Below are 21,916 nucleotides of genomic sequence, written 5' to 3'. Positions count from 1 at the left end.
CCTTTAGAATTCTCTCCTTGTCATTAATTTTTTGACAATTTGACTTCAGTGTGCCTTGAAGAAGATATTTTTGGATGAGTCTGCTTGGGTTCCTTTGAGCTCCTGTGTCTGGATGTTCATTCATGTCTCTTTCAAGACCTGGAAAATTTTCAACTATTATTTAATTCAGCAGGTTCTCTACACCTTTTTCCTTCTCTTCTTCCATGGGAATACCTATACTATGAATATTTGGTTATTTAATGGTATCCTGTATTTCACATAGACTTTATTCATTGTTTTTAATTATCTTTATTTTTGTCTGGATGGGTTATTCCAGAAGTTTTGTCCCTGAGGTCAGAAATTCATTCCTCCACTTGATCTATTTTTCTGTTAGAGCTCTCAATCATATTTTTTACTTCACTAGTTTAAGATTTCCTCTCTAAAATTTCCATTTGATTCTTAATGAGTTCTGTCTCCTTCGTTACTCATTGAATTCCTCATTTCTTTAATCTATCTATTAGTATTCTCTTGCTTTGCATTGAGTTTCCTGATAGTCATTTCAAATTATGTTTCTGGCATTTCATAGATTTCCTTCAGTTCAAGATCTAATTCTGGAGTGCTCTTTTATTTTACCTTCTTCATGTCTCCTGTGTCCCTATGTTGATGTTTCTGAATCAGTTGTGATAGTCCCTTCTTTATGGAGTAGGTTTTATTGGAAAACAATTTGTGGTTTGGCTAGAATGCAGGATATCATTTGGCTTATTTTGACACTGGTTCTAAGTGAGATCAGAAGTGTAGTTTCTGAGTGATTTATTTTGCTTTATTCAATGTCATTTGTGTCTATAAGTGGTCTGGTTGCTGCAGTTTGTAGGGATAGAAGTTTGGCTTTGAAATGAATATGTATCTCCCAGGGTGTGTATCTTCAGTCTACCAAGAGTTCAATGCCAGTCACACTTAGGATTGTGACAGCCAGGGCCTTGTTCTTGGTGCTGAGGGAGACAAAGATAGCTGCCCTCCTGTCCCACTGGCAAGCCTAAATAATCCTGGGGCTTGTGGCACCAATTGCTGTGGCTCCAGGACTGTGTGACATGGGTGGGCCCTTCCTCAGATCATGCTAGGCGAATTCAACTGGTGCTACAGTTTATAACACCAAAAGCCCTAGTCCCAGGACTAGGTGATGTGAACTGAGCACTGCTCCAGTCCTGTAGGGTGACTATAAAGTATACAGGAGATTTTTCTCTGACAAATAGGAGACCAGAGAGGAGGAATGCAGGTAGAGTCTTCTTAGTTCCACCGGGTAGATTCTAATCAGGTTAAGGACCTTAGAACTGATTGTTATAGTCCCAGATCTCCCAAGGTAGATGCAGATTTTTTTATGAACTGCTGCTAGTGCTAGCCCAAGATCTGAAGGGGACCCCCTCCCCCCAGAGAATAAGTTAGTGCAGCTCTGTGGCTAATGCCCCAAAACTCCCACAGTTTCAGGTTGCAGTGGATCTGTTCTCTGCTGTGCAAGTTGCCCTCTCACTCCAGTTGTTTCTGGTAGCAGCAGAACAGAGATCCACTGAGTGACTTTTCACAGCCAAGAATGCCACTCCTTGGGCACCTCCACCCATTTCTAAACATTGGGAAGTATTTGTCTGTCTTCCATTCTAAATTTCATCATTTCAAAAATGTTATATAAATGTAATCAGAACATATAATCTTCTCAACATTTTTATTTCAGAATAAATTTCCAAAGCTAAAATTGTGAGGTAGTGCTACAGAGTTCCATACACACCTCACCCCATTTCCTGTGTTAGTATCTTAAATTAATATCTTTGTCACAGTTAGTGAACCACACACTCGGCATAATTCCCTGCATATTCATTCAAGCTATTATTGAACAGATTGATAGCTCATTCTTTTCATTGTTGGATAGTCTTCTATAGTATGTGTGTACCACAATTTGTTTTACCATTAACCTGATGAAAGGTATTTAACTAATTCCAATTTATGTTGTTTCAAATAAAATTTCTAGGAATATTTGTGTGCCAGATTTTTGTGCAAACTGCAGTACATTAGTACAATTTACCCACATTAACCAACATTTTATACTGTAACTGTTTCTTGATTCTAGCTATTTAGGTAAGTGTGTGGTGATATTGCATTGTGTTTTTAATTTGTACTATCTTGATGGCTAATAATGTTGATCATTACTTCACAGACCATGCCATCTGTATATCATCTTTGATGCAATGGGTCTTCAGGTATTTTGCCCATTTTCTAGTTTGTTTTCTTACTGTTGAGTTTTAGAGTTATTTATATATTCTAGTACTTAGTGATCCTTTGTGGAATATGAGGCTTATAAATATTTTTTGCCTGTGACTCGTAATTTCATTCTCTTCACATTGGCTTTCTTTTTTTTTTATTTAATGAATGCATTTTTACATAGATACAACTTTAGGAATATAGTGGTTCTTTCCCCCATACTCCCCACCCCACTCCCATCCCACCTCCTGTTCCCTCTCCTATCTCCTTCTTCATTATGGATCATTTTTAGTATAACTTTATATGCAGAGGACCAACTTTATGCTAATCATAGATTTCAACAATTTGCCCCCACGAACATGGACTTTCAAAAACAAATTTTTCATTGTTACAAGGTACATTTACTGATTTTTTTTCTCTTATGGATCATATTTCATCATCTAGTCTAAGAACTCTTTGCATAGCCTTAGACCCTGACAACATTTTTGGGTATATACCTAGGAATGAAATTTCTGGATTATATAGCAATTCTTTGATTAACTATTTGAAGAATTGTCAGACTTCCATAGTGGCAGCATTGTTTTGCATCCCAACCAGCAATGTATGAAGGGTCCAAACTCTCAACATTTTCAATACTTGTTCCTTTCTAATTTTATTATAACCATCCCAGTAGGTGTGAAGTGGAATATTGTTGTGGTTTTAATTTCCTTCTCCCAGTGGCTAATGATGCTATGTGTCTTTTCATGTGATTGTGAGTTGTTTGTGTTTCTTATTTGGAGAAATGTCTATTTAATTCCTTGACACTTTAAAAAAAATTGTTTTTCTGTTGTTAGGTCATAAACAATCTTTATACATTTCATTACTAAATCATTACCAGCAGATCTAAGATAGCTCTCTGACACTCACTGGCTAATGTTCTTGCTTGCTGCCTCGCTTCCTCTGCCTTTGAAGTAGAGGAAAAAATAAAAGTAGCATTCAGATATATAATTTTCAGTCATTTTCTCCTATCTTAGAGATTGTTTATTTGGTTTCTTGGTAGTAGTCTCTGAAAAACAGAAGTTAAAAGCGTTCATGAAGTTTTATTTATCTGATTTTTCTTTATTTCTTGGGAAATGATGTCATGTATATGGGAATCCATTGCCAAATTCAAGGCCATGAAGATTCACCCTATATTTTGCTTAGCATTTTATATTTGTAGTTATTATATTTAGGTCTTTTATCCATTATCAGTTAATTTTTGTATGTACTATTGTTGTGGGGAGCACAGATTAAAAACACAGACAGACTTTTGAGGTCAAATTAATAGTTGTTAATTAGCCAGCTGGCAACTGCCCTCCCACAGAGCAAGTCCAGGAAAGACTGCCCGAGTTGCAGTGGTGGGGGTTTTTTAAAGGCTGTGCAACAGAAAGCAGGCATATAGAAACAAGAAGCAGTTAGCCAATCAGCCAGTTTCTTTGTAACCTTATTGAAAAATATAACAATTCAATTATTCAGTTGTTCCCTGTTGGGGTCAAGCATGGTGTCACTGACTTTGGTGCCACCTGTGTTATCTTGTGGCTTCAGCCAGGAGAAGTCAGGAGAAACCATAGTCTGGTGGCCTTGGCCATTATCAAGCAAGTGGAGTTACAGAAGCCAGAAATGGACCAGTTACAAACTAACATTTATTCTTATGAAGAACAGGCCCTGTTTTTAAAACAACCAAACAAGATAACCTATAGTCTATAACCACCTGAGTGTGCTATGCCATGTAAACAGTTTGAGTCACCTATCACACTATGTAGTAAAGCTCAAATGTCATTCTTTCACACATGAGTATTCAGTTGTCATAATAAGATTTTTGAAGAGATTATTCTTTACCCCATTGAATAGTCTTGGAACACTTGGTGACAGAACAAAGATCTAAGAGTTCACTTCTAGACTCTTAATTTTAATCCAGTGTACCTATAAAATTTATATATATTAAATAAAAACTTGCTTAAAAAAGAATAATTGGTGCTAATTTTTTTAATGCTACAATTTAACAGTGAAGCTATCTGGTCCAAAATTTTTCTTGTTAGAAGGTTTTTGATTACAAACTCAATTTCTTTAGTTAAAATAGTTATATACACATTAAATGTTACTTCAAGTCAGTTTAATAGGTTATCTCTTGGAATTTATCAATTTCACCTAGGTTATGTATATGTTAGCATACAGTTGTTCATAGATTTTATTCTAAGACTTTTTACTGTTGTAAGTTTAGTAGTAATGTTCTTTCCTTCATTTCTGTGGTTAATAATGTTTTCTTTTTTCCCATGAACCTTTTATTTAAGGAATACAAACATCCTACATTACTTAATTACAACTTTAGGAACATGGTGATACTTCCCACCTTGGATACCCTTCTTCCCACACTCTCACCCCTCTTCCTGCTCCCTCTCTTATTCCCACTCTTCTTTGTTACTAAGATCTATTTTCAATTAACTTTATACACATATGATTAACTCTTATGTTAAGTAAGGAGTTCAACAAATAATATGAAAAAAAAAACTGCTCCTCAACAGTTGAGACAGAGCTGATCAAAGTCATTGCTACTCTAAGTGTCAATTTTGCTTCCACAGATTGCCTTTTAGGTGCTCTATTAGTTACCACGGGCCAGGGAGAACATATAATATTTGTCCCTTTGGGTCTGGCTTATTTCACTAAATATTATGTTCTCCAGTGTCATAACGTTTTGTTGCAAATGATTGGATTTCAGTATTTTTTTTACAGCTGTGTAGTATTCCATAGAGTACATATCCCATAATTTCTTTATCTGGTCTTCAGTTGATAGGAATTTGGGTTGATTCCATGTTTTACTGTTGCAAATTGAACTGCAATGAACATGGGAGTACAGATAAAACTTTCATATGCTGATTTCATTTCCTGTGGGTAAATTTCCAGGTGTGGGATAGCTGGTTCATAGGTAGGTCTATATTCAGATTTCTGAGGTATTTCCATATTGTCTTCCACAGTGGCTTTTTCCAGTATACATTCTCACTAACAGTGGATTAGGGTACCTTTTTCCCCACATCCTTGCCAGCATTTGTTGTTTATTGATTTCTGTATGAAAGCCATTCTAATGGAGTAAGGTGAAACCTCATTGTGGTTTTGATTTGCATTTCCCTGACAGCTACTGATCCTGAGCATTTTTTCATGTGACTGTTGGCCAATTGGATTTCCTCCTTTGAAAATTGCCTGTTTAAATCCTTTGCTCATTTCTTAAATGGGTTTTTTGTTTTGTTGTTGTGGAGTTTCTTGATCTCTTTATATATACTGGCTATTAATCCTTTGTTAACTGTATAGTTTGCAAATAATTTCTCCTATCCTGTTGGTTGCCTCTTTACTAGTGTTTCTTTTGCAGTACAGAAACTTCTCAGTTTGATATAATCCCATTTCTCAATTTTGGCTTTGATTGCCTGTGCCTCTGGGATCTTTTCCAAGAAGTCTTTGACGATGGCAATTTCTTGCAGGGTTTCCCCAATATTCTCTAATAATTTGAAGGTATCGGGTCATAGATTTAGGTCATTAATCCATTTTTAGTGTATTTTGTGTAAGGTTTAAGGTAGGAGTCTGTCTTTATGCTTCTGCATGGGGCAATCCAGTTTTCCCAACACCATTTGTTGAAAAGACTGACATTGCTCCAGGAATTGATTTTAGCTCCCATGTCAAAGATAAGTTGGTTGTAGATGCTTGGATTGATTTCTGGTGTTTCTGTTCTGTTCCATTGATCTATCGATCTGTTTTTGTACCAGTACCAGGTTGTTTTGATTATAACTGCCCTGTAGTATGTTTGAAATTTGGTGTTGTGATGCCTCAGGCTTTGTTTTTGTCATATAAAATCATTTTAGCTATTGGGGTCTCCAGTGTTCCCATATGAATTTCAGCATCACTTTTTCTATATCTGAGAAGAATATCCGTAGTATTTTGATTGGTATCACATGGAATCTGTAAATGGCTTTCACTAGTATGGACATTTTGGTGATATTGATTCTTCCAATTCATGAACATGGAAGATTTTTCCATTATTTTTGTATCTATTTCTATTACTTTCTTTAATGTTTTATAATTCTCATCATAGAGATCTTTGACATCCTTGATTAAATGTTTTCCAAGGTATTGGATTTTTTAAGCTATTGTGAATGGGATTGATCTTAGAAGTTCTTTCTCTGCCAAGGCATTGTCTGTGTATATAAAAGCTATTGATTTTTATGTGTTAATTTTATATCCTGCTAATTTACCGAACTCTTCTATGAGTTCCAGTAAACTCTTAGTGGAGTCTTTTGGATATCCTACATATAGAAGCATGTCTACTGCAATAGGGATAGTTTGAATTCCTCCTTTCCAATTTGTCCCTTTGATTTCTTTTTCTTGCCTAATGGCTCTGGCTAAAACTTCCAGGACTATAATGGTGAGATTGGCATCCTTATCTGGTTCTGGATCTCGATGGGAATGCTTCCAACTTTGCACCATTCAATAGGATGCTGGCCATGGGGTTATCATAAATTGCCTTGATTATGTTGAGGAATATTCCTTCTATACCCAATTTTCATCATGAAAGGGTGTTGTATTTTATCAAATGCTTTTTCTGCATCTATTTAGATAATCATATGGTTTTGTTCAGCAGTTTGTTAATGTGATGTATCACATTGATTGATTTGCAAATATTGAACCATCCCTGCATACCAAGGATAAATCCCACTTGGTAAAGGTGGCTGATCTTTCTGATGTGTTGTTGGATTTGATTAGCTAATATATTAGGATTTTTACATCTATATTCATCAGGGATATTTGTCTATAGTTCCCTTTCTGTGTTGCATCTATTTCTGGTTTCAGAATTAAGGTGTTGCTGGCTTCATAAAATAATTTAGGAGGATTCCCTCCCTTTCAATTGTTTTGAATAGCTTGAGAAGAATTGTAGTTAGGGCTTCTTTAAGTGTCTTGTAGAATTCAGCAGTGAAACCATTTGGTCCCAGGCTTTTCTTTGTTGGGAGGGTCTTTATTACTGATTCAATTTCCATCTTGGTTATAGGTCTGTTTGGGTTTTCTCTGTCTTCATGGCTTGGTTTTTGTAGATTGTATGTGTCCAGGAATCTATCCATTTCTTCTAGGTTTTCCAGTTTGTTGACATACAGCTCTTTGTAGTAATTTCTGATGATTCTTTTTATTTCTGTAATGTCTGTTAACACATTTCCTTTTTTATGTATAATTTTATTGATTTGGGTCTTCTCCCTTAAGTTTTTGGTTAGTTGGCCCAGTGGTGTGTCAATTTTTTATTTTTTCAAAAACCCAACTTTTGTTTTGCTGATCTTGTGTGTTTTTTTCTTTAAATTTTGCTTATTTCCTTTAATTTTAATTATTTATTTTCTTCTAGTTTTGGGAATGGTTAGCCGTTATTTTTCTAGATCCTTGGGATGCATTGATAGCTCATTTATTTGGTGCTTTTCCAATTTCTTGATGTAGGCACTAATTGTTATAAAATTTCCTCTTAATACTGCTTTTGCTGTATCCCATAAGTTTCTATATGTTGTATTATTGACTTCATTTGTTTCCAGAAAATTTTTTATTTCTCTTTTGATTTCTTCAATGACCCACAGGAGCATGTTGTTCAGTCTCCATGTTTGTGCATATGTTCTAGAGATTCCTGAGCTGTTGATGTCCAGCTTCATTCTATTGTGGTCAGAGAAGATGCATGATATGATTTTGATTTTTTTGAATTTGCTGAGACTTGTTCTATTGCCTAGCATGTGGTCAATTCTAGAGAAAGTACCACACACTGTTGAGAAAAATACGTGTTCTCTGACTTTGGAATGGAAAGTTCTGAAGATATTTGTTTTGTCCATTTGGTCTATAGTGTCAATTAACTCTGTTGTTTCCTTGCTGATTATCTGTCTGGTTGATCTGTCCATTGCTGAAAGTGGAATATTGAAGTTCCCCATTACTACTGTACTGGAGTCTATATTTCCTTATAGATCCCTTAACATTTCTTTTAAATAGCCAGGTGTCCTGTAATTAGACACATATACTTTTATAATAGTCACATCTTTTTTTGAATTGATTCTTTAATCATTATATAGTGCCCTTCTTTGACTCTTTTAATAGTTTTTGTGTTAAAGTCTATTTTGTCTGATATTAAGATGGCTACACCAGCTCTTTTTTGGTTTCTGTTAGTGTGGAATATCTTTTTCCATCCTTTCACTTTTAGACTTGGTACATTTACTGGGAGATTTTTTGCCTTCATCTTCTTTCGTAGTAATGACCATGTTTCTGTGTTTCTGTGTGTAGCAAATCCTTAAGTATATTTTGTAAGGCTGACTGGGTGGTGACAAATTCAATTTCTGTTTGTGATGGAAGGTCTTTATTTCACCTTCATTCATCAATGAGAGCTTTGTAGGGTACAATATTCTGGGTTGACAGTTTTTTTTTCTCTTAAGACTTGGACTGTGTCTCTCCATTCTCTCCTAGCCTGTAGAGTTTCTGATGAGAAGTCAGCTGTGAGTCTAATTGGAGATCCTCTGAAAGTAAGTTGGGGTTTCTTTTGTGCACATTTTAGAATATTTATGTTTTACTATGGAAAATTTGACTACAATGTGTCATGGTGAAAATCTTTTCTAGTCATGTCTATTAGGAGTCCTATGTACTTCCTGTACTTGATTGTTCCTTTATTTCTCTACATTAGGGAAGTTTTCTGTAATTATTTCACTAAATAAGCCTTCTAGTCCTTTCTGTATTTCTATACCTTCAGGAACTCCTAAGATCCATATGTTGGATTGTTTGATAGTATCCCATAAATCTCCAACATTGTTTTTAAATTTTCTAATATTTTTTTGGTCTTCTAGCTCAGATATTCTTTCTTCTGCCTTACAATATCTGCTGTTAAGGCTTTCCAATGCATCTTACTCGATCTATCGAATTTTTCATTTCTAATATTTCACTTTGATTTCTCTTTAAAATTTCAATTTCATGGGAAAAATTTTCATTCATCTCACATTTGGTTTTCTTGATTGTCTTAAGGAATGTTCCTTCTATACCCAGTTTGCTTAAGGTTTTCATCATGGAAGGATGTTGTATTTTATTTAGAATCTCCAGATCACATTCATGCACAAGAGCCTCCAGCCACAGCCTTCACTCATTTCACAATGTCACCTCCTCCCTGCTGGTTGCTGGATGCACACATCTGGGCTGCTGCCTCCTCTAGTGCTGACAAAATCGCATCTTGTCATGGCCAGTTGCTGAGCACATGCACAAGAGCTTCCACAGCTGCTGCTTATTCCCAAAATGATGCCTGCCCTCTCTCAGCCAGTTGCCAGAGAAGTGTGCCCCTCTTTTTTTCAGTGGGTCAGCAGATCCCTTATTCTGCTTAGGGCTCCAGGCCAGATTCACACCAAGCTCTCCCTCCAGCTATCACAGGTGTAATGGGCTGCTGCAGTCTAATCTTACCACACTTTCCAAAGCTGGCAGTTTCTCCAACTCTTGGCTGCTGGGGTCCTATGTTATGTCCATGCTCGTGCTGCACGTCCTCACCTTCCACACCAATCCATGGCATTCCTCTTCCTTCCATAGAATTTCCATTGCAGTTTTCCTCTACCTCCTGAGAATGTACTTCCTCTACTTTCTATTCACTATTAACCCTTAGCCTAGAGCAGTAGGCCCTTCCCTATTCTACCATCTTAGAATCAAAGCTTCAGAATTTTTGGTTTATTTTTTATGTCTCTGTGTTGGTACTTTCTATTTTTTCACACATCATCATCCTGTTTATTTTGGCTCTTTGAACATACTTAATACAGATTTTAAAGATTTTATTTCTTTATTTGAGAGGTAGAGTTACAGACAGTGGGAAGGAGAGACAAAGAGAAAGGTCTTCCATCATCTGGTTCACTCCCCCAAATGGCTGCATCTGGTTCACTCCCCCAAATCAGCTGGGCTGATCTGAAGCTAGGAGCTGGGAGCTTTCTTTGGGTCTCCCATGTAGAAGCAGGGGCTCAAGCATTCGAGCCATCATCTTCTATTGCTTTCCCAGGCCATAGCAGAGAGCTGGATCAGAAGAGGAGTGGCCAGGACTAGGACTGGCACCCATATGGGATGCTGGTGCCACAGGAGGAGGATTAACTTACTACACCACACTGCCAGCCCAGTATGGTTGATTTAAAGTGTTTTTCAAGTCCAGTGTCTATGTGTGTTAGTTTTCAAGGGCCATTGTAAGAAAATAGCACAGATTGGGTAACTTCAAAACCGGAAGTCACTTTTCTCACCATTCTAGAGACTAGAAATTCAAAATCAAGGTGTTGCTAGTGTTGGTTTCTCCTGAGGCCTCTCCCCTTGGCTGGCATATGGCTACCACCTTCTCACTGTATCCTTACATATATTTCTTCTGTGCACACATGCTTCTGTGTCTCTTTTCATGCCTGAAATTCCTCTTAAGAGGATGTCATTCAGATTGGATTAGGGCCCATCCTCACAGCTTTGTTTTAATTTAACCACCTCTTTAAAGACCCTATTTCCCCATGCAATTATAGTCTGAGGTACTGAGGTTTGGGCTTGCCCCTCCTCACATGTATTATCTACCCTATCAGCAGGTTTCTGCAATGGTGATCAGGTCCCCATTATTCTCAGCCTGAAGTACCTGAAGTAGAGCTTCTTCCCTATGAAAGAGAGTTGAGTGGGTTAACAAATCCCCAGGCTTATTTCCATGTGACTAGAATAAAGCTGCTTCATCATCAAGCTGAAGGGAGGGAGAGATACCAACACCTTTACCTTGTGAAGTGCAACGACAGCCCTAGACTGGGAGCCTTGGAGTAAAGGAGTCCCATAATCTTTTTCATTTTCCCAAAGTAGAGCTCATAATATGGCACTGAGGGGGGCAGTTGATATTATTATCAAGATTTAGTAGCTTATCTTGAATAAATATTTTCCATTTTCTAAATAGGTCAGGTTCCCAACGCTTTTAATGGCTGTTTTGAATTTTCAATGCTTAAATAGTTGTTTTGTTGTGGTCAAGGAACGTTAGGCCTTTTTACACATGATGCATAATGAATGACAAATGGCAAATGTATGATAAATGCTGACAATTAATAAACACCCCCAGCACTTTGAATAGTGTATTATACTCTAAGCACATGAAAAAAGATTAATTTGTTATAGTGGTGGTGATGATGTATTTACTATATTTGGTATCTTAACTATTTTAATGAAACTGAAATAGGAAAAATCAATTTTTATCTTTGTACCACCTTTACCTGGAAAAATGGAATCACATCTTATTGATACTTGTTTCTGTGTTTCCTGGTGTTCTATATACACTAGAACTTGATTGTATATTAAGTAAAAGAAAAAATGAACTATACAATTTTCTTGATTTTAATTACATAAGCTTTTTATTATCAATTTTTGAGGTTGATTAAGTTGAGAAAAGTAGGAGAGAGAAATAACCCTATTATTCGGTTTTTGTTTGCATGATTAGGTAACTTTACATTTTAAAAAAATGTTTATTCTCCATTTCAAGACTTCAACATAAACTCTATGGAAGAATGGAATTATTGACACTCAATCAATTTGCAGTGCTCCTCTGGAAAAATTTTACCCTAAAGGTAGGTGAAGGCATCTATGAGTGGACATAGGTGCCCATTTTTTCCATTTCAGTCTGTATATGTGTGTATGCAATAGAACATGCATATATGTACTTTTGAAAAATAATTCCAGAACCATAGATAGCTCTTCCAAATCTGTAAAACTGGGTGAATCAATAATGTATAGGGGAAGTAAGGGATGATAGTGACATAGTCCAGGAAGCACTGACTCTCCCAGAAAGAAACAACCGTAAGTTTAATGTAATAGAACTATCCATTTGCATTGAGTGTGTTCACTTAATTATCATCACCTTTTTGTTCCTCTTCTAGAGAAGGCATGTCATTAATTTGATATTGGAAGTCTTCTCAGCATTGGTATTTGCAATAATGCTTCTGTTATTCCGTGCAATTACTGAAACAAAGATTAATGGACCCTACAATTACACATCTCAACCCATCAATACTTTGCCTACTTTCATCCAAAATGCAAATGAATGGGAATTGATTTACATACCTTCTAATATTAGTGTGGTAAAAGAAATCACTGAAAATGTGAAGAAGAATCTAAACATCAGTATAAGAGGTTAGTGATTAAAGATTTCTGTAAGAAATTTTTGCTTTTAGAGGATCAGAAGAATATTGACAAATAATAAAGCTGTAGAAATCCCCCTCCTCCATTTTAAGACTCACATACAATTGTAGTAGTTCAGATAGCAGTATATTGGTGGAGGGATAGACACAGGTTAATGAAACAGAATAGCTAACCCAGAAATAAGCCTACCATAATATGCCAAAATAAATTTGTACAGCAGTACAATATAATTCATTGAAAGGATAACTTTTTCCACAAGTGGTGCTGGGACAACTGGACACCAACAACTAAAGCAATGAAAGCTTGCACCTTAGGCAAAAAATAACTCAAAATGTCTCACAGATCTCAATGCACAAAGATAACAAATTTAGGAAAGAATATAGGATAAAATCTTTATGACTTTGGATTAGAAGAATCCTTAGACATGACACCAAAATCATGATCTACAGGAGAAACCAGATAACTTGGACTTGTATGTAACATTATTAGTGGTTGGTTGTTGTTGAGGTTAAATTATTTCATATCTAGTGTTTTACCAATTTATTATAATGTTAAACCCTTATCATAATATGCAGATTTTCATTTTTCTCTTTATGCTGTAAATTTCATATCTACAAAATTGAAAACTTCACCAGAAAGCTTAATAATTCACAAATATATTTTAAAGAACTTAAAAATAGTAAAATATTTACTATAGCTGTTGTTCAAGTATATTTTAAAGAGGCAGGGAGAAGAAAACACCATAGCTATTAACCCCTCCCGAAGTTTAGAGATTTTTTTCTGTATCATTTTCCTTCTTTCTTTGGGAATTTTTTTTTCATTTTCCTTCTTAAGAACTTCCTTTCTCATAGCAGGTCTAGTGGCAGTGAATATGGTTTTCAATTTCATTCTTTCAGTCCTAAAGGCATTCGGATCTGGCTAAAAAGTCCATGAGAGTGTCTCAGGAATGGAAAGCCAAGACACTGTGGCAAAAAAAAAAAAAAAAAAAAAAAAAAAAGCCTAAATGAAAGATCTCTGTGAGTGAGATCCCAGTGGAAAGAAGGGGCCATCAAAGAAGGAGGTACCATTCCCTGAAGGGAGAAGAGAACTTTCACTTCGACTATGGCCCTGTCTAAATAAGATCAGAGTTGGTGAAAACTCAAGAGGCTTCCATAACTTTGGCAGCTCATGACAGGAGCTCATGACAGGAGTCACTGTGCACTTGCTTCCCATGTAGGACCTTTGTCCTTTATGTGTTGTACTATGATAATTAATGGTAAAACTAGTCTCCAAACAGTACTTTATCCTTTGTATGTCTGTGTGGGTGCAAACTGTTGAAGTCTTTATTTAGTATAGAGTTGGTCTTCTGTATATAAAGATAATTAAAAATGAATCTTGATGAATAGTGGGATGGGAGAGGGAGTAGGAGATGGGATGGATTGCAGGTGGGAGGGTGGTTATGGGGGGAAAGAACTGCTATAATCCAAAAGTTGTACTTTTAAAATTTATATTCATTAAATAAAAGTTTTCTATTAAAATGAAAAAATTCATTCTTAAAGATATTTTTAATGGTTATAGATTCTGAGTTGATAAACTTTTCTTTCAATATTTAAAAATTGTCATTTTCTTCTGTCCATCTTGGTTTCTGAAAAGAAATATAAAGTTGTTAGAATCCTTGTTTTCCTTCGGTGAATGTGTCATTTCTCTTTGGCTTCCTTCAAGGTATTTTTCTGTCTCCAGGAGTTTATGATGTATCTAAGTGTAGATTTCTTTTTCATTTATTCTGTTTGGAATTCACTGAACCTTTTGAATCTGCAAGTTTCCATCTTTCACCAAGTTTGGGGAACTTCAGGTTATTTCTTGAAATTGTCTTTCAATACAGCTTTCTTTTCTCTCTACTTATGGGCCTATGATAACAGGTATTCTAGGCAGTTTTTTAACTTTTATTTAATAAATATAAATTTCCAAAGTACAACTTTTTGATTATAGCGGCTACTTCCCCCCATAACCACCCTCCTACGCACAACATCCCATCTCCCACTCCCTCTCCCATCCCATTCTTCATCAAGATTCATTTTCAATTATCTTTATATACAGAAGATCAATTTAGTATATACTAAGTAAAGATTTCAACAGTTTGCACCAACACAGAAAAACAAAGTATAAAGTACTGTTTGAGTACTAGCTATACCGTTAATTCACATAGTACAACACATTAAGGACAGAGATCCTACATGCACAGTGACTCCTGTTGTTGACTTAACAAATTGACACTCTTATTTATGATGTCAGTAATCACCCTAGGCTCTTGTCATGTGTTGCCAAGGCTATGGAAGCCTCTTGAGTTCACCATCTCTGATCTTATTTAGACAGGGCCATAGTCAAAGTGGAAGTTCTCCCCTCCCTTCAGAGAAAGGTACCTCCTTCTTTGATGGCCCCTTCTTTCCACCGGGATCTCACTCACAGAGATCTTTCATTTAGGTCTTGTCTTGTTTTTGTTTGTTTGTTTGTTTTGTTTTGTTTTGTTTTGTTTTGCCACAGTGTCTTGGCTTTCCATTCCTGAGATACTCAAGGGCTTTTTAGCCAGATCCGAATGCCTTAAGGGCTGATTCTGAGGCCAGAGTGCTGCTTAGGACATCTGCCATTCTATGAGTCTGCTGTGTATCCCGCTTCCCCTGTTGGCTTATTCTCTCCCTTTTTTTTATTCTATCGGTTAGTATTTTCAGACACTAGTCTTGTTAATGTGATCCCTTTGACACTTGATCCTATCATTATAATCAATCCTGAACTGAAACTTATCACTTTGAATAGTGAGATGGCATTGGTGCATGCCACCCTGATGGGTTTGAATTGAAATCCTCTGGCATGTTTCTAACTCTACCATTAGGCATTTTGTATTGCTCCACATATTTTTGAGGCTCAATTCAACTTTTTTTCCAATTTTTTTGTCTTTCCTGTTTAGACTGGGTAATTTCTACTGATACATTTTCTGATTCTCTGATTCTATTCCCTATTTTCTCCATACTGCTATTGAGTCATCAAATGAATTTTGCTTTTTTTACAAGTACAGTTTTTTTTTTTAAGATGTATTTATGTATTTGAAAGGCAGAGTTACAGAGAGAGACACACAGGCAGACAGACAGAGGGGTCTTCCATCTAATCATTCACTCCCCAGATGATTGCAATGGCCGGTGCTGCCTGGATCTGAAGCCAGGAGCCAGGAGCCAGGAGTACCTCTGGGTCTCCCACATGCAGAGGCCCAAGGACCTGGGTCATCTACCAATCCTTTCCCAGGCCATAGCAGAGAGCAGGATCAGAAGTGGAGCAGCCGGGACTCAAATTGGCACCCATATGGGATCCCAGAACTGCAGGTGGTGTCTTCACCCGCTACACCACAGTGCTGGCTGCAAAAGCACAGTTTAAAGTATATTCCAGCCGGCACCGCAGCTCACTAGGCTAATCCTCTGCCTGCGGCACCGGCACTCTGGGTGCCGGCACGCCGGGTACTAGTCCCAGTAGGGGCGCTGGTTCTATCTCTGTTACTCCTCTTCCAGTCCAGCTCTCTGCTGTGGCCCGGGAAGGCAGTGGAGGAGGGCCCAGGTGCTTGGCCCCTGCACCCTCATGGGAGACCAGGAGGAAGCGCCTGGCTCCTGGCTTTGGATCAGCGCAGTGCGCTGGCTGTAGCGGCCATTTGTGGGGTGAACCAACGGAAGGAAGACCTTTCTATCTGTCTCTCTCTCTCTCACTGTCTATCTCTGCCTATTAAAAAAATAAAATACAGTATATTCCTCCTTGTTATCTTTGAAATAGATTTATTGAGATATAATTACATACCTTATGACTTTTAGTGTATTCAGAGTTGTGCAAATGTCACCTCAGTCAATTTTACTGCACTTTTATCACTCCAAAAAAAAAACTATACTCTTTATGATACCCTAATCTCCCATCTCCATCAGCTTAATGAAAATACTTATATCCTTTTTGCCTCTTTATTTTGCTTATAATAGTAGGCCTATTGTATGAATTGAATCATACAGTATGTAGCCTTTATTTCTTGGTTATTTCATGTAATATTTTCAACGTTGATATGTATTGGTATTTCATTCATTTTAGTGCCTAATAAAACCCCATTGTGTAGATATACTACATTCAGTTGATATATCCATCATTAGGTGATGCATATTTGAGGTTGTTTCCATATTGGCTATTATACATACTACAGTAAAAACTTTTTAAATTTTGTGTAAACATGTATATGCATTTCTCTTGGATTTATACCTAGGGATGGAATGACTAGATCATATAGTAACTGTGTATTTCACGTTTTGAGGCAATGCTAGATGATTATGATAGTTGATGCATATTTTACTCCTAGCAGCATTATTTGGAGGTTCCAATTTGTTTGTTATCTTTCTTTTTTGTTATATCTGTCTCATTGTGTGTGAAATATTTTCTCATTGTGATTTTGATTTGCATGTCCCTGATATATATACTGACTTACCTTTATATTTTATATTTATTACCGTAAAATTTATTAGATGCCATACATTGTTTTGTACCTCAAATGTCCCTTAGCTAGTCATGATGACAATATTTGAAAAACTTTAAAATTCATAATTGAATAGGATTTTGTTCATGTAAAGTAGTATCCAAGCCCTCAAAATAGGAGAGAGTATTAAATATTTTTATATAAGTAGACTTTTTTCTCTGTAGTTCGGGGCTTTTCTTCAGAAACTGAATTCGAGAAATATATTCTATATGATTATTCATCTTATAATGTGATGGCTGCCATTGTTTTTGACCATGATTTCAAAAATAGCAATGACTCTCTGCCACTTCAGGTAAGAACATCTTGTTTAGAGTTTTTCAAATAGTTTTCTCCTAATTACGCTTCTGGTTTCTAGGATTTTAATGAATTGGAATTTTTAATCCTGTTTTATAAATTAAGAAACTAAGTTTCCCAAGATTATACTAGTAATATGTAATAGAACAAGAATGTGAATCCAGATTGAATAACTTTAATGCCTGACTCATAACCATTACATTATATTAATAAGGGAAGAACTCTACCTTCCACATATAAGGATTTACATTTATGGGAAACCTTGGTTACTTAAAGCAGTGGTTCTGTTTCTACAAAGGATGACACAACAACTAAACTTTAAAGCAGGTGACTCCTCAGTAACAGACAATGAATCAGGGACAAATTCTCCTTCTTTGAATGAAAGATGGAACTTAATTCCTTTCATAAATTTCTAAATAAAACTAAGACTCAACCACATTAGATCAATATTAGGATAGATAACAAATCTGATTAGAGCCTATCAGAAGGAAACATAGGACAGTGCTTTGAACCAGGTGTCTCTTTGGCAGACTTTCTAGAATCCTTTCCTCATAATGATAGAAATAAATAATCAGTCTGTTATATCTAGATTTAGAACCAAACCTTATGTTTAAGATACATACGCTTGGCCGGTGCCACAGCTCACTAGGCTAATCCTCTGCCTTGCGATGCTGGCACACTGGGTTCTAGTCCCGGTCAGGGCGCCGGATTCTGTCCCAGTTGCCCCTCTTCCAGGCCAGCTCTCTGCTGTGGCCCGGGAGTGTAGTGGAGGATGGCCCAAGTGCTTGAGCCCTGCACCCCATGGGAGACCAGGATAAGCACCTGACTGCTGCCATCGGATCAACGCAGTGCGCCAGCCGCAACGCGCCAGCCGCGGCAGCCATTAGAGGGTGAACCAAACGGCAAAGGAAGACCTTTCTCTCTGTCTCTCTCTCTCACTGTCCACTCTGCCTGTAAAAAAAAAAAAAAAGATACATACGCTTGTCAATAAAAGGCAAAATTAAGTACAACCACTGGTAAGATATTGCATATTCTTTGTTCTGTTCTTCCATGACTCCATTCCTCTAACTTACTTCCATTAACTAACTCAAAATTATCAAATTCTGTATGCTGATAATGGATTTAGGTATATATACCAGGGTACTTCAAAGAGGTCATGGAAAAATTGAATTAAAATGTATTTTGGTGTCAAATTTTTCAAAATTGATGCATAGTTTTTAAATAACACACATTTTTTATGAAGTTTTTGAATACCCCTTAATGCCTGAGTTTGGAGTCTTTTGGCACAAAATAAGCCTACATTTTAATTCCATTTTTGATGAACTTTTCAATGTACATTGTGTGTGTGTGTGTGTAGGAATTCAACAATGTACATTGGTTCAAGCATGTGCAGCAAGGTTTCAGATTTCATTTGTGCTACTATTAGGCTGTACTTCTTTGTTTTTTAAGGTTTATTTATTTATTTGAAAGAGTTACACAGAGAGAGAAGGTGAGGCGCAGAGAAAGAGAGAGAGGTCTTCCATCCACTGGTTCACTCCCGAATTGTCCACAATGGCTAGAGCTGAGCCAGTCTGAATCCAGGAGCCAGGAGCTTCTTCCAGGTCTCCCACATAGGTGAAGGGGCCCAAGGACTTGGGCCATCTTCCACTGCTTTCCCAGGCCACAGCAGAGAGCTGGATTGGAAGCGGAGCAGCCAGGATTTGAACTGACAACCCATATGGAATGCCAGCACTGCAGGTGACAGATTTACCCACTATGCCACAGTGCCAGCCCCCTTACTTTCTAAATATTTGAACTAGATTCCTGACACCAAAACTCCCAAGGTTATTTTCCAAAGTGTTTGGTATGTTTTGGTGTTTCTTAACAAACCTTATGATCCCTGTTGATGATTTGATATATAACATAGACCAAATATCTACCAGTTTTTTTCCTGTATGAGCTGACTTTCTTGTTAGGATCTTTTGTTTTTCTATATGAGCACCACAATGGTCCATCTAATCCTCAGATATGATCATGTCATCACCCTAATTAAAAGGCTCTAGTGACTTTTCATGTCCAGACTGCTTTTCACAAGGTACCTGCATATCTCTCCAATCTCATTTTTGTAACCCTTCACTATTCTTTTTTTTTTAATATTTATGTTTGAAAGAGTTATAGAAAGGGAGGGAAAGACATACACACGTGCACACACACACACACACACACAGAGCAAGAGAGAGAGATATCGATCTTCTGGTTCAACTCCCCAGATGGCTGCAAGGAGCCAGGAGCTTCATCCTGGTCTCCCACGTAGGTGACAGGGGCCCAAACACTTGGGCCATCTTTTGCTGTTTTTCCTAGTCCATTAGCAAGGAGTTAAAGTGGAACAGCTGAGACTCGAATCAGTGCCCATATGGGATGCTGGTGTTGCACATGGCAGCTTTACCCTCACACCTCAATGCCAACGCCTACGCACTATTGTTTATGCTCCTATAATACTTCTAGATGAAGCTAGCTTTGTGGTTCAGTGAGTTAAGCTACTTTCTGGGATGCCGGCATCAAATGTGGACATTGGTTGGAATCTCAGCTGCCCCACTTCTAGCCCAGCTCCCTGCTACTGCTCCTGGGAGTATAGTGAAAGATGGCCCAAGTACTTGGCCCTGTGCTGCCCATGTGGGCGATCCAGATGGAGTTCCTGGATCCTGAATTCAGCGTGGCCCAGCCCTGGTCATTGCAGCCATTTGGGAAGTGAACCAGAAGATGGAAGATCTCTCCATTTCTCTCTGTAACTCTGCCTTTCAAACAAATACATAAATCTTAAAAAAAAAAAGAATAAGAAATATGTAACTGTTAGAAGTCTGGAGGTTCTTTGCACATACCCTATTATTTTTGCTTTAGACCTTTGGTCACATGATTTTTTTTCTATTAACTCCCATTCAACTCCTTTGCCTGAGACATGTCATGTGCCTGTACTCCTGCTATAGACTTATTTCTTGTTCTTGTTTATAATACTTAACAGCTGGAAACAGTGCATATGCCCTTCAATTGCAGTATCTCTATACCTTGGAAAACTATTCATCAATAAAATGAAGTGAAAAATCAGTACATAAAGCTACTTAAGTGAATATCTAGGGAATTATGCTAAGTAAAAAGTGACAATACCCAAAGATCAATACTTTGTATTAATGTAGTAAGTATTATTACTTTGTATTAATTACTTTGTATTAATGTAATAAGTGTATGGTTCCACTTAATATAGCATTTTTAAATGACAAAAATTTTTATAAATGAATATATTTTTGGTTGTCAAAGGATAGTATCAGAAAAAAGTGGAACTGTCTAGTATCTTGACTATTGTAGATACACAAAAGTATACATGTGATAAAATTGAAGCTTAACACACACACACACATACATAGAATATAAATAAAACTAAGGAACTCTCAATTAAATTAAACTCTCAATTGTGTTTTTATCAATATTATTATCCCTGTTTGTGATATTATGCTTTAGTTTTATGAAATGTTGCCATTCAAGGAAACTGGTCAATGCTTACCCAGGATCTGTTTATACCTGATTTGTTTATGATTCCTTAGTGTAATCATATTAAGCATAACATACTAAAGATTACTCTGTAATGTGAATTAAAGACTATAAAAGCAGTTAAATAAGGGAATCTCAAAACATCATGTTGAGTGTTGATTCATGGTGGGTTTTTTTGTTTTGTTTTTTTAAAGATTTTATTTATTTATTTGGCAGGTAGAGTTACAGACAGTGAGAGAGAAAGACAGAGAGAAAGGTCTTCGCTCCACTGGTTCACTCCCCAAATGGCCGCTATGGCCAGAGCTGTGCTGATCTGAAGCCAGGAGCCAGGTGCTCGTATGGGATGCTGGCGCCGCAGGCAGAGGATTAACCTAGTGCACCATGGCGCCGGCCCCGAGTAATGATGTTTTTTAAAAACTTTTATTTTGTGTTGACATGTAAATACTTGTACATTTTTATGGGCTACATATACCATGTAAACCAATCATAGACCAGACAACTAGCTTTTCTATTTCCTAATGTTTTCTTTGTGTTTGGAGCCTACTATCTTCTCTTTTGAAGTTATTTATAGAGTACATATAATCCATTACTATGAATTAATTTCATTTCGGTGTACCATGGCACACTAGAACTAACTACTTCTGACAATGTTTTGGTACCCATTACTCAACCTTCCTTTATCTCTCTTCCACCCACCCTTCCTAACCTCTAATAATCACTATTATGCATTCATATTGATTATTTTTTAACTTCCACATATGGGAGAAAACATATTTGTCTTTTGTGTCTGGCTTATTTCATTTAACATGTCATGATTTCATTATTTTTATAGCTGAGTAATATTCTGTTGAATACATACACCATATTTTCTTTGTTCATTCATTCATTGATGCAGGTCTACATTGATTCTATTTCTTGATTATTGTGAATAGCCCTGCAGTGATCATGGGAGTGCAGGTATCATTGTTGTATACTGATTGCATGTCTTTCATGTATATATCCAGAAGTGAATAGTTGGATCATTTAGTAGATCTGTTTTTTAGTTTTTTAAAGGAAGCTCCATCTTATTCTCCATAATGACTGTACTATTTTGAGTTCTGACAGTTTATTACTATTCTCTTTTCTCCACATCCTCACCAGAAATTGTTATTTTTTTCTTTTGTGTGCTAACTG

At 36.8% G+C, this 21,916-nt stretch overlaps 1 protein-coding gene across 1 annotated transcript in view; it reads left to right on the top strand.

Annotated features, from left to right (window-relative positions):
- The window catches only part of LOC100353262 (phospholipid-transporting ATPase ABCA3), a 219,121-nt gene that overhangs the window by 17,721 nt on the left and 179,484 nt on the right, over positions 1-21,916 (top strand). The window contains exons 2-4 of the mRNA XM_089321567.1: positions 11,744-11,828; positions 12,138-12,390; positions 17,092-17,219. Coding sequence (XP_089177693.1) covers positions 11,769-11,828; positions 12,138-12,390; positions 17,092-17,219 — 441 coding nt within the window. The 5' untranslated portion in view covers positions 11,744-11,768. The remainder of the gene's footprint in view (positions 1-11,743; positions 11,829-12,137; positions 12,391-17,091; positions 17,220-21,916) is intronic.

This window comes from Oryctolagus cuniculus, chromosome 19 (genome assembly GCF_051225735.1).
Source record: "Oryctolagus cuniculus isolate XC-2025 breed Fujian yellow rabbit chromosome 19, ASM5122573v1, whole genome shotgun sequence".
NCBI lineage: Eukaryota > Metazoa > Chordata > Mammalia > Lagomorpha > Leporidae > Oryctolagus > Oryctolagus cuniculus.
This window is presented reverse-complemented; position numbering and strand designations above follow the sequence as displayed.